This window comes from Schistosoma haematobium, chromosome ZW, assembly GCF_000699445.3.
Source record: "Schistosoma haematobium chromosome ZW, whole genome shotgun sequence".
NCBI lineage: Eukaryota > Metazoa > Platyhelminthes > Trematoda > Strigeidida > Schistosomatidae > Schistosoma > Schistosoma haematobium.
This window is the reverse complement of record NC_067195.1, coordinates 7,527,138-7,541,785: the sequence shown is the minus strand read 5'-3', so window position 1 is coordinate 7,541,785 and position 14,648 is coordinate 7,527,138. Positions and strand designations below refer to the sequence as shown.

The 14,648-nt window shown below is 40.7% G+C and overlaps 1 protein-coding gene across 2 annotated transcripts; it reads right to left on the bottom strand.

Annotated features, from left to right (window-relative positions):
* Positions 1 to 1,304: 1,304 nt before the first annotated feature.
* On the bottom strand, positions 1,305 to 13,691 carry RPF1_1 (Ribosome production factor 1). Of its 2 annotated transcripts, XM_012945408.2 has the most exons (4): positions 13,627 to 13,691; positions 7,083 to 7,411; positions 6,934 to 7,041; positions 1,305 to 5,639 (listed from the first exon to the last, which is right to left on the bottom strand). In XM_012945408.2, the coding sequence occupies exons 2-4, from the start codon at positions 7,293 to 7,295 to the stop codon at positions 5,016 to 5,018; spliced, it is 945 nt and encodes a 314-aa protein (XP_012800862.1). In that variant the 5' UTR covers positions 7,296 to 7,411; positions 13,627 to 13,691; the 3' UTR covers positions 1,305 to 5,015. The 2 variants fall into 2 exon arrangements, with proteins under 2 accessions (XP_012800862.1, XP_051070265.1); XM_051210290.1 differs by lacking the exon at positions 13,627 to 13,691 and having other exon boundaries at positions 1,305 to 6,894; positions 7,083 to 13,055.
* Between the last annotated feature and the right edge of the window lie 957 nt (positions 13,692 to 14,648).

Sequence of the window (14,648 nt, the reverse complement as noted above, 5' to 3'; positions counted from 1 at the left end):
ATCAGCTACCGCCGGCGTGGTTGTGTACAAGACTGCCGCTCCTTTTGGAGTACCTATCTGGACTCTGACCATGCCTTGGTCTGCGCCAATCTTACCTTACTTTTCAGTGGACAAAGAAGTGACCGCCACCGACGGATTGATGTTAGCAAGCTGGTTGCAACTTCTGTTGCTAGCAAGTATCGAACCGAGCTAGTTTCTAGGCTAGCTACCATTCCACCGAAAAGTATAGATGAGCATTGGTTGCAATTGCATGACGCCATGGAAATGGCGGGAACAGTCAGTTGTGGGTTCGCGGAACGTCCCGCTTATAAGCACTGGGTTTCTTCTGGTTCCTTACAACTCATTGAAGCCCGTCGGTCTACTCCGGCTGACCGTGAGTTTGACCACAAACGAAGGATGTTACGTAAGTAAATTGGGCAAAGCTTGCGTAAGGACCGAGAAGCCTGGTGGTCGAAGCGTGCTAATGAGTTGTAAGCAGCAGCTGCATCTGGTAACAACCTGAAGCTCTTCCAACTCATCCGAGCCACTGGCAGCAAGAAGTCTGGTGTGAGCGAAACCATCTGTGAGAATGACGGGATGCCAATCACTAACATCCATCGACGTCTTGGACGATGGGCAGAATTCTTCGAAGGGCAGTTCAACTGACCTGCTGCTCGGGCAACATCGGTCAGACTGTCCTGCTCTCCATGGTCGGTGACGACTGATCTACCAAACGAGGAGGAAGTCCGCAAGGAACTCCAACTCTTGAAGCGTTACAAATCACCGGACCCAGATGACTTACCTCCGGCTCTTTTTAAAGATGGTGGTGACTTTCTGACTAAGGAATTGACGACGTTGTTTACAAAGGTTTGGGAACTAGAGAGTGTACCAACGTCATGGAATGAGTCGATAGTTGTCCCTATCTTTAAAAAGGGTTCACGTCGTTCCTGTAACAACTATCGAGGGATAAGTCTACTTCCGATTGCGTCCAAGCTATTGGCTTCCGTCATACTTCGTAGGTTGTTCAGAACCCGAGAAAGATTGACTCGCGAGGAGCAGACTGGTTTTCGTTCTGGTCGAGGATGTGTTGATCATATTTTCACCCTCCGCTAAATGTTAGAACACCGCCATACTTATCAAAGGCCAACAATCGTAGTGTTTCTTGACATCAGGGCTGCCTTCGATTCGTTGGACAGGACTGTTCTCTGGGATTGTCTATTGAAGAAGGGTGTGTCTGAGAAGTTTAATAACATTCGAAAAGCCCTATATACAAACACCCCAGGCAGAGTGAGGGCATACAATCACCTCTCTCCATTGTTCCACTCGAGCAGTAGGGTTAGGCAGGGTTGCCCAATCTCACCATTCCTCTTTAACTTTACTATCGATGACATTCTGGAAACAGCTCTGATGGACGTAAGTAATGGTGGTGTGGACCTGTTGCCTGGAGAAAGACTCCTCGACCTTGAGTATGCGAATGATATTGTCTTACTGTGCGATGATGCCCAAGCCATGCAATCCGCACTTAATCAGTTGGTAATTAATGTCCGTAGGTATGGTATGTGCTTTGCACCTTCGAAGTGCAAAGTACTTCTACAAGACTGGCAGGGTTGTAATCCTGTACTCACCCTGCATGGTGAGCAGATAGAAGTAGTCGAGAAGTTCGTGTATCTAGGTAGCTGCATAAGTGCTGGTGGGGGCGTGAGTGATGAGATCAATGCACGAATAGTGAAAGCCAGAGCGGCTCCTGCCAATATGGGCCACCTTTGGCGCCTTCGTGATGTTAGTCTGGCTGTAAAAGGTCGGATCTACGACGCGTCGGTGAGAGCAGTTTTGCTCTATGCTTGTGAAACCTGGCCTCTCCGAGTTGAGGACGGTAGAAGACTCTGTGTTCGATCATCGTTGTCTCCGAAGTATTGCTGACTCCAGTGGCAAGACCATGTCAGTAATGCAGAGGTTCGGCATCGTGTGTTCGGGCACAGAGACGATAATGCAGTTGGTGTCACCATCTTGAAACATCGACTTCGGTAGCTTGGATATGTTCCACAAATGTCGTCCCAGAGAATTCCACGTCGTGCATTATTTGCCGACTCTGGGACTGGTTGGAAAAAGCGGAGAGGTGGTCAGTGCATGACATGGTGTCGTGGTATGAAGGAAAGCTACAAAGGACTGGCTTCTGTCTTTCCTTCACGACTCCCTGGTTGGGGTCTGAGAGATGGTGCAACACAGTGGCTAGAGACGTTATCAGATATGGCTCAGAATAGAAGCCAGTGGCGATCTCGCTGTAACCTTTTACTTTCTTTATAAAAAGTGGTTGTGTCTCCCTTAACTGAAAGATTTCTTCTGATTGTACCTTTCCGTTCCCTCATTATTACTATTACTATTACTACACTACCTTACACCATCCCCTTCGTTATTGTTCCTTTTTTTCTCACGCTCCTTATCTTTTTTTTCTTTCTCTTCAAATTCTCATTGTTTTGTGTGGCGCATATATATTGGCGCTCTCTTGTAACAATATTCATGTGTTCAAATAATAAATAAAACTTGTTGGTCATCTAACTCGTTCCAACCTAGTGTCTATTCAGAAAAAGAAGTTCGTACGCAGATATATATACGACAGGTTCCTAATGAAACAACAGTATGAATAAAACATTAGATTTTATCCATACCAACACCATTAGTTAAAGAATAAACTGATTAATAGGTCTTTAATTAATGAACAATAATTTAAAGAATGTAATATCTACAACAATAGTCTTTGAACCAAAACAAAAACGTATAAACGACAATATAAGAATACAATGTTCCAAGTATTTATACGAATATATGTCATTAGTAGAACGAATATTTTGACAAAAAATAGACGCCAAGTATTTAATATTTATACAGCGAAAATACAAACAATAATTACATTTACTTATTCTTAAGTTATCTAGTTCGGTCAGTTTTATAGAATGGACAGTATAATAAAAGTATTATACTGATAGCGTTGAGCTAATTAATGTAACCAAACTATGAGTGTGACATCGTGTTTATACTGAATTATAGGAAACATGTTCCTGATTAGAAGTAGACGATTTCGGAGTGCTTGATCTGATTCAAGAGTATTTGTGTTGCTAAACGGTTTCTTTCCACGCTAACTAAAATCTCAACCCTAACTCTCATAAGTGTGTGTAGTAAACGGTGGAAAAGTATTATTGAATAATAGTTGATGTCAGGTCGTGACAAACATAAATCATGACACTAACTCAACCCGTAAAACGTAATCCTGACATTTTCTTTCCCTTACTCTAATGGATAATTCTACATATAAGGGTTCATTAATCACGTCGAAATTATTTGACATTTGTAAATTTATCGTCAATTGTCTTGCAGTTAAACACTTTCCTGTTAAGTTCATGATCTTCAGTATAATATACTTTTTCGATAGTGATGTTTGAGTGTACTCATTAAGTTTAGCTTTATAGTATAGTTGAAGTATTTGTGCATCTGTTGTGATTTGCATTCAAGAATGTGTGCAGGATAAAGAAAAGGATTGGTCACGTACCTAAATTAGTAAGAATAATAGATTTGTATAGATTCTCCAAAAGCATTATCTAAATTGTAGATAGTGATAACGTGTCAGCATATCCATCCATTATGTTTACTATCAATTTATGTCCTTCAGGATGTTGCCATCAAACCTAAACAGCTGTATATGCACTACAGGATTAACAACTCCAGATTACTACTACCAAGCTTCAAACCACATGTTGGAGCTCCACACGTTCTTCATATTTTAAGACATATTTACTGTTAGCAATATATAGAGTCCAGGCAATGTTGGATGTCCGAAGCATTCACTCAAGGTAGTTTTAACTAAAAATCATGGTTACGTTAAAATCAAAAGAAAAATGGATGAGTCACCAAACTACGGTTTGAACGTTGTGATATCCCTAAGATTTTGTCGAAGTTCGATATCGAGTCTTGGAGTGTGACATCTATTTACTTGAATGGAGTGAAGCGGGAACGTCTGTATGTCTGATATTAGGAAACGGACAACTAAATTTTTCATCAACGGACTGGGATCGATTGCTATTTCGTCTAGCTAGTAGTTTCGCTCTTCAGTAGAACTCACTAGGTATTGTTACTATTGCAGTTACTAAAATGATGACGACTTACTCTAAAAGTCACTTTTCACGTGATAAGATACCTTGACCTTATTTCTGAAAAATAAACTAAGACATATCAAATGGATCCGTTACCATAAAATACAATATTTCGATATGCTTCTTACGTCGACATAAGTAATATATAACACACCTCAGAAGTAGAATACCTAGCATCAGAAGGTTGAGATCGAAGAGAACGGGAATAGAGTAACTGTTGTGGCAATGAAGTTTGAGACAATTGATGGGATATGTATGTATCGTTATTATATTTTATCGAGATATTCTGTAATTTTGTGTTGAAATATTATTGTTTGTCCCCAGCCTGTGTTCTCGTTCATTACATGCTTGGAGCTCTGCGTACATATATCAGAACTTCTACTCTAATCTGGTAGATTAAAATCAATACTGCTAAAATCGGCATTGAATAGTGTCTTTGAGTTTTAATAAATACACCAGGCACGTTTTATTACAACTTATTTGTAAAGTGTTAGTAATATTGTTAAAGTAAAGACGAGACGTAAACGGTCATCCAGTGTTTTTACGTTTTCAATGGTGGTCTAACTTAAATCGGATCATGATTTCAATAAAAAAACGAAGCATTTGTAACCAGGCAGTTGAGTCTATAGCGCATTTGTTAAATAATTTTTCATATCTGGTTTGAATTATAGGTCATTATTATTACTAGTTGATAAGGGGTGGTAGTTGGGATTTAGAAATGGATAGTTTTCTAAAGTTATATTTAAAACCGAACACTAATTAATACACATTTTTAACTTCTCATATAATCTATTTGCAGACTAAATAGGTTATTTTTATGGAATAAATAAACAAACATGTTATTGAATTAATAAATAATTATATTTACAATAGACAAATACTATTTATCAACTATAAGATAAATGTTCGCCGACTTCTACCAATTTCTGTTCGTTTACGAACCCATTCATAATTACCATATTGACTATCGAAAGTACCTAGTTGAATTGAACGTAATTTCAATGTGAATTTTGGTCCAACTTCATTCATTGCGATATGTTCTGTATTATGTTTACCTTCATTTTCATTATCATCATCGTTATGAACATCAGTTGTATCACGATGTATATAACGATAATGTCGAAAAAAGATATAATCTCTTTGATTATGAAAAACGATTGTTCTACTATGTGGTTGTGGCGGTAAACGACTTTCATTAGGAAATAATGAACTTAAAATACGTTCAGTACGTAGACCAAGACGTGTCATAAAACGTGTAGTAATCAAATGTGGTATTATATTCGATTCAATATATTTGACTTTTTTAGCTGAACGCATTTCACGACGAAGTAACACATTAGTTAGGCGAAATGTAGCTGTTGGCCCGTTTGGTAAGTGACTAACTATTAGAGTATTAATTTTTTTCTGATCTTCATTAACAATTATTAAACAAGTGAATTGACGTTCAATAGCCATAGGGATAATTTTTTTAAGAGGTAAATGCCAACGTGCAACAAGATGAACATTTGGAATGACCTGATAATTTATATATGAAATTAGAAACAATGTTAGTTAAAATAAAATGATAGATTTTCTGAAAAAAACTATCTATATATCAGGTGGCTCGGAGACAATGTGCCTTTAACTAAATTTTGTAACTATTAGTGCTTACAATCAACGTGTATCGGTAATCTTACTTATGCCTATTACCTCAAGTGGAGGAAAGGCCGCTCACCAGCATTCTACATCCAACTCTGTCCTGGACAATCATTCCCAATTGTTTCCAGCTGCTATTTATTCTTTTCATGTCTGCTTTCAACTCACTGCACAGTGTGTTCTTTAGCCTTCCTCTTTTTCGTTTCCCTTCAGGAGTCCAAGTTAGCGCATGCCTTGTGATGTAGTTTGATGGTTTCCGTAATGTATGTCCTATCCGCTTACAGCGTTTATTTCTAATTTTCTCTACAGCTAGAAACTGGTTTGTTCTCTCCCACAAAGGGCTGTTGCTGATATCCGGCCAACAGACATGCAATATCTTACGTAGATAATTGTTTATTGGTAGTTTATTTAGTAAATTAATTACCCCCAAATGCCCTGGTACGGCCGAGAGTGGGGAGAGTTCGCTCTCCCTCTCAAAATGCTCTCACATAGCCACGCGTATATAGCCTCTGCCAGGTAAGTCCTACTCACTGTCTTCTCGTGGCGGGGGTGTTGTTTACGAAATTGAGAGGATGGAAAGCGAACGTCCGGCGCTTTAACCGGGTTGGTGGACATGGAGGGTCCACCTAGGGGTTTGGAAAACCCTGATTCCAAACCAATGGTGCACATGGGCTCTAGTATCCTGAGTAGACAAATGGCGTATGAACTAATCGTTGGTCACCGGCTGCCATGGGACTGCATCTTCTCACGATGCTCCACTGCCTTGTGGATCAGACCTTTGGGCCGAAGGTTCGAGGTGCGGCCCCTTAAGAAAACCACCTGCTTCGGTTTGGGCACCCGGGTAGTATCCCAGCCCTCACACATATCAAATGAGATTTGTGTGGCGTATATGTATTTGGTGCCTCGTTGTACCAATATCTATGTGTTAAGATAAATAATAAATAAATAAATTATAAGTTGTTAAAATCAATAAATTTACACAGTTTTAAACTGAACTTCAGAAATATAAATCACTAAATTTGGGTTACTCATGAATGCACATACGTCTTCATGATGATCGACAAAAATGCAAGAACAAAAGTAGTTTTATTTACTCTTCCCCTCTTAAAATGTTGGAAACTAATAAAGTTAGAAACTTAAGTGAAAAAATTTCACAATGTAAAGCAATACTTACCATACTTAGTTCTTTACAAAATCCGATTGTCCTAGGACAAACACGATCAGAATGAGTCAACAAAATTTTAGGAGTAATTTCTCCACTAAAAATAGATGAAAACTCATCCTAGATTAGAGAAATCTAAAAATTTATTTTATACAACATACCGTTTCATGTTCAATGACAACTTCTTCATCATCTTTAGGAACGATTGTTTCATCAACTGTTCTAAGTGATTCAAGAGTTTGAGGAATTCCTGCCGGTGCACCACTTTCTTTTCGTTGTTTCCGTTTGATTCTACGTTCTTTTGCTTTTTGAATCCTTTCCTTGTGTATTATATCTCTAAGATGATGACGTGTAGTTTCTTTACGAATTGGCATGATCAGAAATTTTAATTTATTCAAAATTTGTAAGTATTCAATCACTTAGTGTTTTCTGGATGGATATACACAGTTTACAAAACACAGCCGAAAGAAAACTATAAACATAGAACAATCTAAGAAAAAAGAACACAAGACGGAAAAAAGTTAAATTTTACGGTGGTATGAAACCTTAAAGAAAAAGACTGAGAAGCAAGATTAGATCCTCTAATTGTTAAAGAGACCGCAAAATGTAATTTATTTTATTTATTTGAACACAAATATTGGACCAAGAGGTCGCCAAATATATATGCGCCACACGAAACAATGAGAATGGCAAGAGGAAAAAAGAAGGTAAGGAGCGCAGAAGAAAAAAAGAACAATGACGACCAGATTAGTGTGAGGTAATGTAATAATAATACTAATACTAATAATGCTACTGCTACTACTACTACTACTACTACTACTACTACTACTACTAATAATAATAATAATAATAATAATAATAATAATAATAATAATGGGGGAAACTGGAAGGTACACCCAGAAGAAATCTTCCAGTTAAGGAAGACACAACCACTTTTTATAAAGAAAGTGAAAGAAGGTTACAGCAGGATCGCCACTGGCTTATATTCTGAGCCATATCTGATAACTTCTCTAGCCACTGTGTAGCACCATCTCTCAGACCCCAACCAGGGAGTCGTGAAGGAAAGACAGAAGCCAGTCCTTTGCAGCTTTCCTTCATACCACGACACTATGTCATACACCGACCATCTCTCCGCTTTTTCCAACCAGTCCCAGAGTCGGCAAATAATGCACGACGTGGAATTCTCTGGGACGACATTCGGAGAACATATCCAAGCCACCGAAGTCGGTGTTTCAAGATGGTGACACCAATTGAATTATCATCTCTGTACCCGAACACACGATGCCGAACCTCTGCATTACTGACATGGTCTTGCCACTGGATGTCAGCAATCCTTCGGAGACAACGATGATCGAACACAGAGAGTCATCTAACATCCTCAACTCGAAGGCCCCAAAGGTGGCCCATATTGGCAGGAGCCGCTCTGGCTTTCACTATTCGTGCATTGATCTCATCACTCACGCCCCCACCAGCACTTATGCAGCTACCTAGATACACGAACTTCTCGACTACTTCTATCTGCTCACCATGTAGGGTGAGTACAGGATTACAACCCTGCCAGTCTTGTAGAAGTACTTTGCACTTCGAAGGTGCAAAGCACATACCATACCTACGGACATTGATTGCCAACTGATTAAGTGCGGATTGCATGGCTTGAACATTATCGCACAGTAAGACAATATCATTCGCATACTCAAGGTCGAGAAGTCTTTCCCCAGGCGACAGATCCACACCACCATTACTTACATCCATCAGAGCTGCTTCCAGAATGTGATTGGCATCCCGTCATTCTCACAGATGGTTTCGCTCACACCAGACTTCTTGCTGCCAGTGGCTCGGATGAGTTGGAAGAGCTTCAGGTTGTTACCAGATGCAGCTGCTGCTTACAACTCATTAGCACGCTTCGACCACCAGGCTTCTCGGTCCTTACGCAAGCTTTGCCCAATTTACTTACGTAACATCCTTCGTTTGTGGTCAAACTCACGGTCAGCCGGAGTAGACCGACGGGCTTCAATGAGTTGTAAGGAACCAGAAGAAACCCAGTGCTTATAAGCGGGACGTTTCGCAAACCCACAACTGACTGTTCCCGCCATTTTCATGGCGTCATGCAATTGCAACCAATGCTCATCTATACTCTTCGGTGGAATGGTAGCTAGCCTAGCAGCTAGCTCGGTTCGATACTTGCTAGCAACAGAAGTTGCAACCAGATTGCTAACATCAATCCGTTGGTGGCAGTCACTTCGTTGTCCACTGAAAAGTAAGGTAAGATTGGCGCAGACCAGGGCATGGTCAGAGTCCAGATAGGTACTCCAAAAGGAGCGGCAGTCTTGTACACAACCACGCCAGCGGTAGCTGATCACGATGCGATCAGGCTTGAGATGCAGAGGGAGGACGCCAGGTGGCACATCGGCGATGACTGTGCCGAAAGTTAGTGCTAGCCAGAAACAGGTTGTGGTCTGTGCACAGTTGCAGTAGACGGTCCACGTTATTTGTCCTGCAACCAGCGAGTCCCCATCGCCCACCTAAACGATCCTCTTCTGTGCCTAGATGCCCGACCTGAGCATTCAAGTCTCCGGCTAGTACTACAATATCTGTCGAACGCACTTTGTGGAGAAGAACAGTTAACTGGTGGTAAAACTCATCCTTGATTGCATCCGAGCTGCAATCTGTCGGGGCATAGGCGGAGATGACGAAAAGACATAGTTTCTCACGCCAATTTCTTCTCACTTCGATGGAACTTTCTAATCTAACAGCACAAAACCGACTGTTAATGGGGATCCAATCGGTTAATGTTGCCTCAGCTCTAGCGATTAGTGTGACACCAATGCCAGCAAGGTCAGACGAAGATGCCACAGGGTTTCCGGATAAATGCACGCAAAACAAGCTTTTCGAAGCGACAGATGAAGAGCGAATTTTTAGTACTTCACTATAGTCTTAAATACGGATCTTGGATAGACAACAAACGTCGATATTAAGACATAGCCAGCCCTATCTGTTGTCCGACCTGCATAAGTGTGCGAACGTTGAAGGCAGCCAATTTGAATGGTGCACGTATTTTCAGAAAAACTGCTTGAGTACTCATATTTGGTGGTAGCATACAATTTTCAACCAGGCAGTGACTCGAGAACGTTTAGATAGAACTGAGTTTCCACCATAGGTGAGCTGCTGTATAAGTCGAAAAATAAGGATACATAAGGTGGGAATAAAAGAATGAGAAAATGACGTAGCAAATATTAATAATAATAATGTGAATTGTTTGACTGTGAATCGAAGTGAGAATAGAATTTTCAGTAAATATCATCACTTTCATTTTATTTGTGTGTGGGCTGTGATGCTGCCCGGGTGCCCAAAACGAAGCAGGTGGTTTTCTTAGAGGGCCACATCTCGAGCCTTTGACCTAAAGGTCTGATCCACAAGGCAGTGGAGCATCGTGAGGAGATGCATTCCCATGGCAGCCGGTGACCAACGATTGATTCATACGCTATTTGTTCCCGCAGGATACTAGAGCCCATGTGCACCATTGGTTTGGGATCCGGTTGAAGCGCCGGACATTCGCTTTTCGTTCTCTCATTTTCGTAAACAACACCCCCGCCGTGAGAAGGCAATGAGTGGGACTTCCCTAGCAGAGTCTGTATACGCGTGGCCGTGTGAGAGTATTTCGTGAGGGAGAGCGGACTCTCCCCACTCTCGGCCGTACCAGGGCATTTGGGGGCATGATGGTAATATAATTTATTAGCATTAAATAAAACGTCACTCGGTAGTCTTACCACATAAACTTCCTAAAACATCTGGTTCATAAATAAAACGAGGATTTTTTACATAGATATGTACCAGGTGAGTTTTAAAGTCACTAGCAATCAGCGTTCCATGTTTCAAATAAATGATTGCTTGTCATGAGTAAAAAATTATCAGTCAACATCAACCAACGAATTTTTAGTGAGGAAATAGCAGCTATTTGCGGACATTTCCGTTTCAACAATGATAAGTTTAATTATGATATTTATATATGCTACTGAGAACTGTTCTGAGCCCTTATTTTGAAATTTAATTCCGGTTTGTGTAGTAGGGTGATGTAAACATTTTTATTCGGAATAGCCATGAGCTTAAATGTGTGATGTTTACATCGAATTGCAAACTAATTAACTGAAGTCAATGACAGTTGGAAACCATTTTAATAGGTACAGACTACCTGATTAAGGTCCATATGATTATCGCAAATAATGGTTAGAATTGAATGACATGGGTCAAAATCGCTTAAAATGGAGCAGGCGCATCCATTCTTTGTCTTTCCACAAATCCATAGATTCTAAATCCCTTATAAATTTTCCGTTTTTATCTCGCTAATTTATACATTTTTCGAGGGGTATCTTCGAAGTCTAATGCTAACAGACAATCACGGGTGGATCACGAGGTATGGAAAGGTAATGCAAATGAAAGTGAAAACGAATTAATCCGTTAGTGTACGATCTGGTCACTATTTCATGCAAAGGATGGCAGACCATGAGTACTTACATGGTTGTTGATTTTCCTATTAGAACTGACTAAGAAGTGGGGTGTGGACACGTATGTTGAGTGTTTCAGATAGGACAAACCCGTTGTTGCGTATTTGTTCTTTGGTGTGTAACTTGTCGAGGATTACTTCATGCGTTGGAATGACGGGTTTTAGGAAGAACCCTTTTTCGGTTGCGTGTGTTACTCACTGGGTTATACATTCTAGTTAAGCCCCATTACGCAGTTGGTCACGGAGCGTGATGGGGATACTCCTAAACAGTCGCTTGGTTCGTCTCGTTCTAGTGAAGGCATAGAGGATTCTCGGGCGTATGAAGCATCTGGCTTGTGACTACATTTAATATTATCGTAGTGTGATCGATATTCACTGAGTGTTTTGACATGGACGTTCTCAACTAGAAGCTAGTCATTCGCAGTAGGTAATCAAGTCATGATGGACTATCGTCTTCCTTTCATATTGCGTCGTCACCTATTGCAGTACCAACCAGGGTTATTGAAGATATTATGGAAAACGATAAAACTGGACCTCCGAAACCCACTTATCCAACAATCATTACCAGAAACGCATGCACTAGTGAGTTCAATATTTTGGCGGAACCAAGGAACATAGTATAATAATCCCTCTCGAGACGAGCAACGAATTCCTCACCTACTTAGAAATGACAGGTCTTTATTGACTACTTTCCTACACAATCATGCCAAGCAGACAGTCAAATGAAGCATGCTACAATAACACCTAACTCCTCGAATAGCACTACTGAATATATACAAAGGCAACAGACGATCACATGATCATATAAGCAAAAACCACTCAGATCCTGGAACAGTATAATGAAGACTGAAGTCCTTGCGACTAGATACAACATTAGGTGCTCACAATATCAGTCCTGTACTACTGAAACAGTGAGGTGAGACAACTTGCACACCACTACGCAATATTTTTTAGAAATAAGTCAATATCCCACCAATCTTTTTAAACGTATGCCATTTTATGATTAGTCTTTAAACGTGGAGAAAATCCAACCTGTAATTGAAGGGTCGCACAACTTCCTGTAATCTACATAAATCTGAGAGGCCTGCCAAACTGCCAGGAAGGAAGTTGTGGAGAAAAACGAAAACCGTTAATAAGCACAATACAGATTAAGGAAATATAGGTATTCTCAATCTAATCTCCGAACACCGGTTCAAATGGTTGTGGACGGAATAGAAGAAGCTTTCGCTTAACAGGCTTCCGTGTCTAGTAGCAGGGGATCACCAAATCCTCCAGGCAGGAACCTAGGTATGTTAACAATAAAAGAGGAAAAGAGATTGGTAAATCATAATGTGATGCTGTCCTTGGTCCTTAAGAATAGGTCAAGTTGCCTCTTGAAGGACTCCTGAGAAGTCGCTTGGACTAGCTCGGCTGGCAGCGAATTCCAGCTTTTGACAACTCTTAAGGAGTAGAAATTGTGTCTACATTCCGTCTTGCTATGTTGTGTTTACAGTTTCTGGGTGTTACCCCTTAGGTTATTATTCGAACTAAGCTTAAGTAGGTGTTTAAGAGGATGTCCAGAAGTGTTAAGAATACTATAAGCCATTAGTAAATCACCTCTAAGACGCCTATATTCTAATGGGTAAAGGTCTAGTGAACGGAGGCGTTCTTCGTAAGGCTTAGATTTGAGTCCTCGAACTGATTTCGTGGCTCGCCGTTGGATACGCTCCAAAGTGACCTTATCCTTTTGGAGTGAGGGGGGGAGTACTATGTTTCCGTACTCTAAATGGGGACGGATGAAACTATTGAAGATTGTGTGGAAAGTTCTTCCGTCAAACTGGCCAAAAATGCGCCTCAACGTTACCAGTGCAAGGTTTGCTCGGAAGGCATTTTTGTCACAGTTGGCGTAAGACTTCAAATCATGGGGCACCAGGACTCCTAAATCTTTTTCGACTTGGGATACTACTAGAGAGGAGTTTCCTAAGTTGTAACTGTAGTTTGCAACATGTCGCAGATGGACTACTTTACACTTTGAAGTGTTAAAGGTAAGTCCGTTATCGTCTGCCCGTCCGTTATCGTCTGGATAACCTTTAGAAACTAGAAAGCAACTGCTCACTAACTGTCTTTTCTGTCTAATAGTGTGTGGCTACGTGAGAACAGTTGTTAGTGAACATAAATGTGGAGTAAAAATGTGTATAACATATCCACTAAATTCCAGGGCTTACAGAACGTGGGGAAGAACACTTTCAAAAAATGGACACAAGGACACGTATTCAAACCTCAAACTACAGTTTCAGTTTCAGTTTGGGAAGGACAGGAGGCTCGATGGCCTATGTTAGTCCTGGCAATGGTGGTCTCTCAGTTGATCCAACTTTCTTTTGAAAGAGTCGACGGATGGAGCCTCAACTACGTGCTGAAGTAGTGAATTCCACTCATTAATGATTCGATGGGAAAGTCGATAGTCAGCTGACAAGTAATTTGTTCTTGGCTTATGAACCTTTTTGGAGTGTCCTCGTAAATTCTCTGTTTTGGAAGACAAGGAAAATGAGGGCATATTAGGTGCAAATTTATCACTAAGCAATTTGTAGACTGTAATCAAGTCGCCTCTAGTTCTGCGATATGACAACGGGAAAAGGTTCAGCTTGGCCAGTCGAGATTCATACGGAAGCTTCGCCATTCCGGGAACCAGCTTAGTCGCCTTTCTCTGAACCTTGTCCAGAAGCTCACTGTCTTTTTTAAGCAGGGGCTAGCCGCTTGTATGCAGTACTCAAGTTTAGGACGAACGAACACTGTATACAAAGTCAAAAACGTCTTAGCGTCGACATGACTAAAAGCTCTACGTATTGACCATAAGGTTCTAAAACTTTTGGCGGCTATTGCACGGCAGTGTGCAGTAGTCTTTAAGTCTTGACTAACGATAACTCCCAAGTCATTATATGTCTGGACGACAGGTAGCTCAGTGTTATTCATCGTGTATGTATCTGTGCCTTGATGATCGATATGCATCACAACATACTTGGAAGTATTTATCGGCAACTGCCATGTTTGAGACCATTCAGACAACTTCTTCAGGTCATTTTGAGGTTCTAAGCTATCACTCTTACATCGTATCGTTCTCCATATCTTGACATCGTCAGCATATAGCAAGGCCGATGATGATAGGAGACGAGGAAGGTCATTTACATACAAGAAAAATAGCACTGGACCCAAAACTGTACCCTGGGGCACTCCACTAAGCACAGTTCCC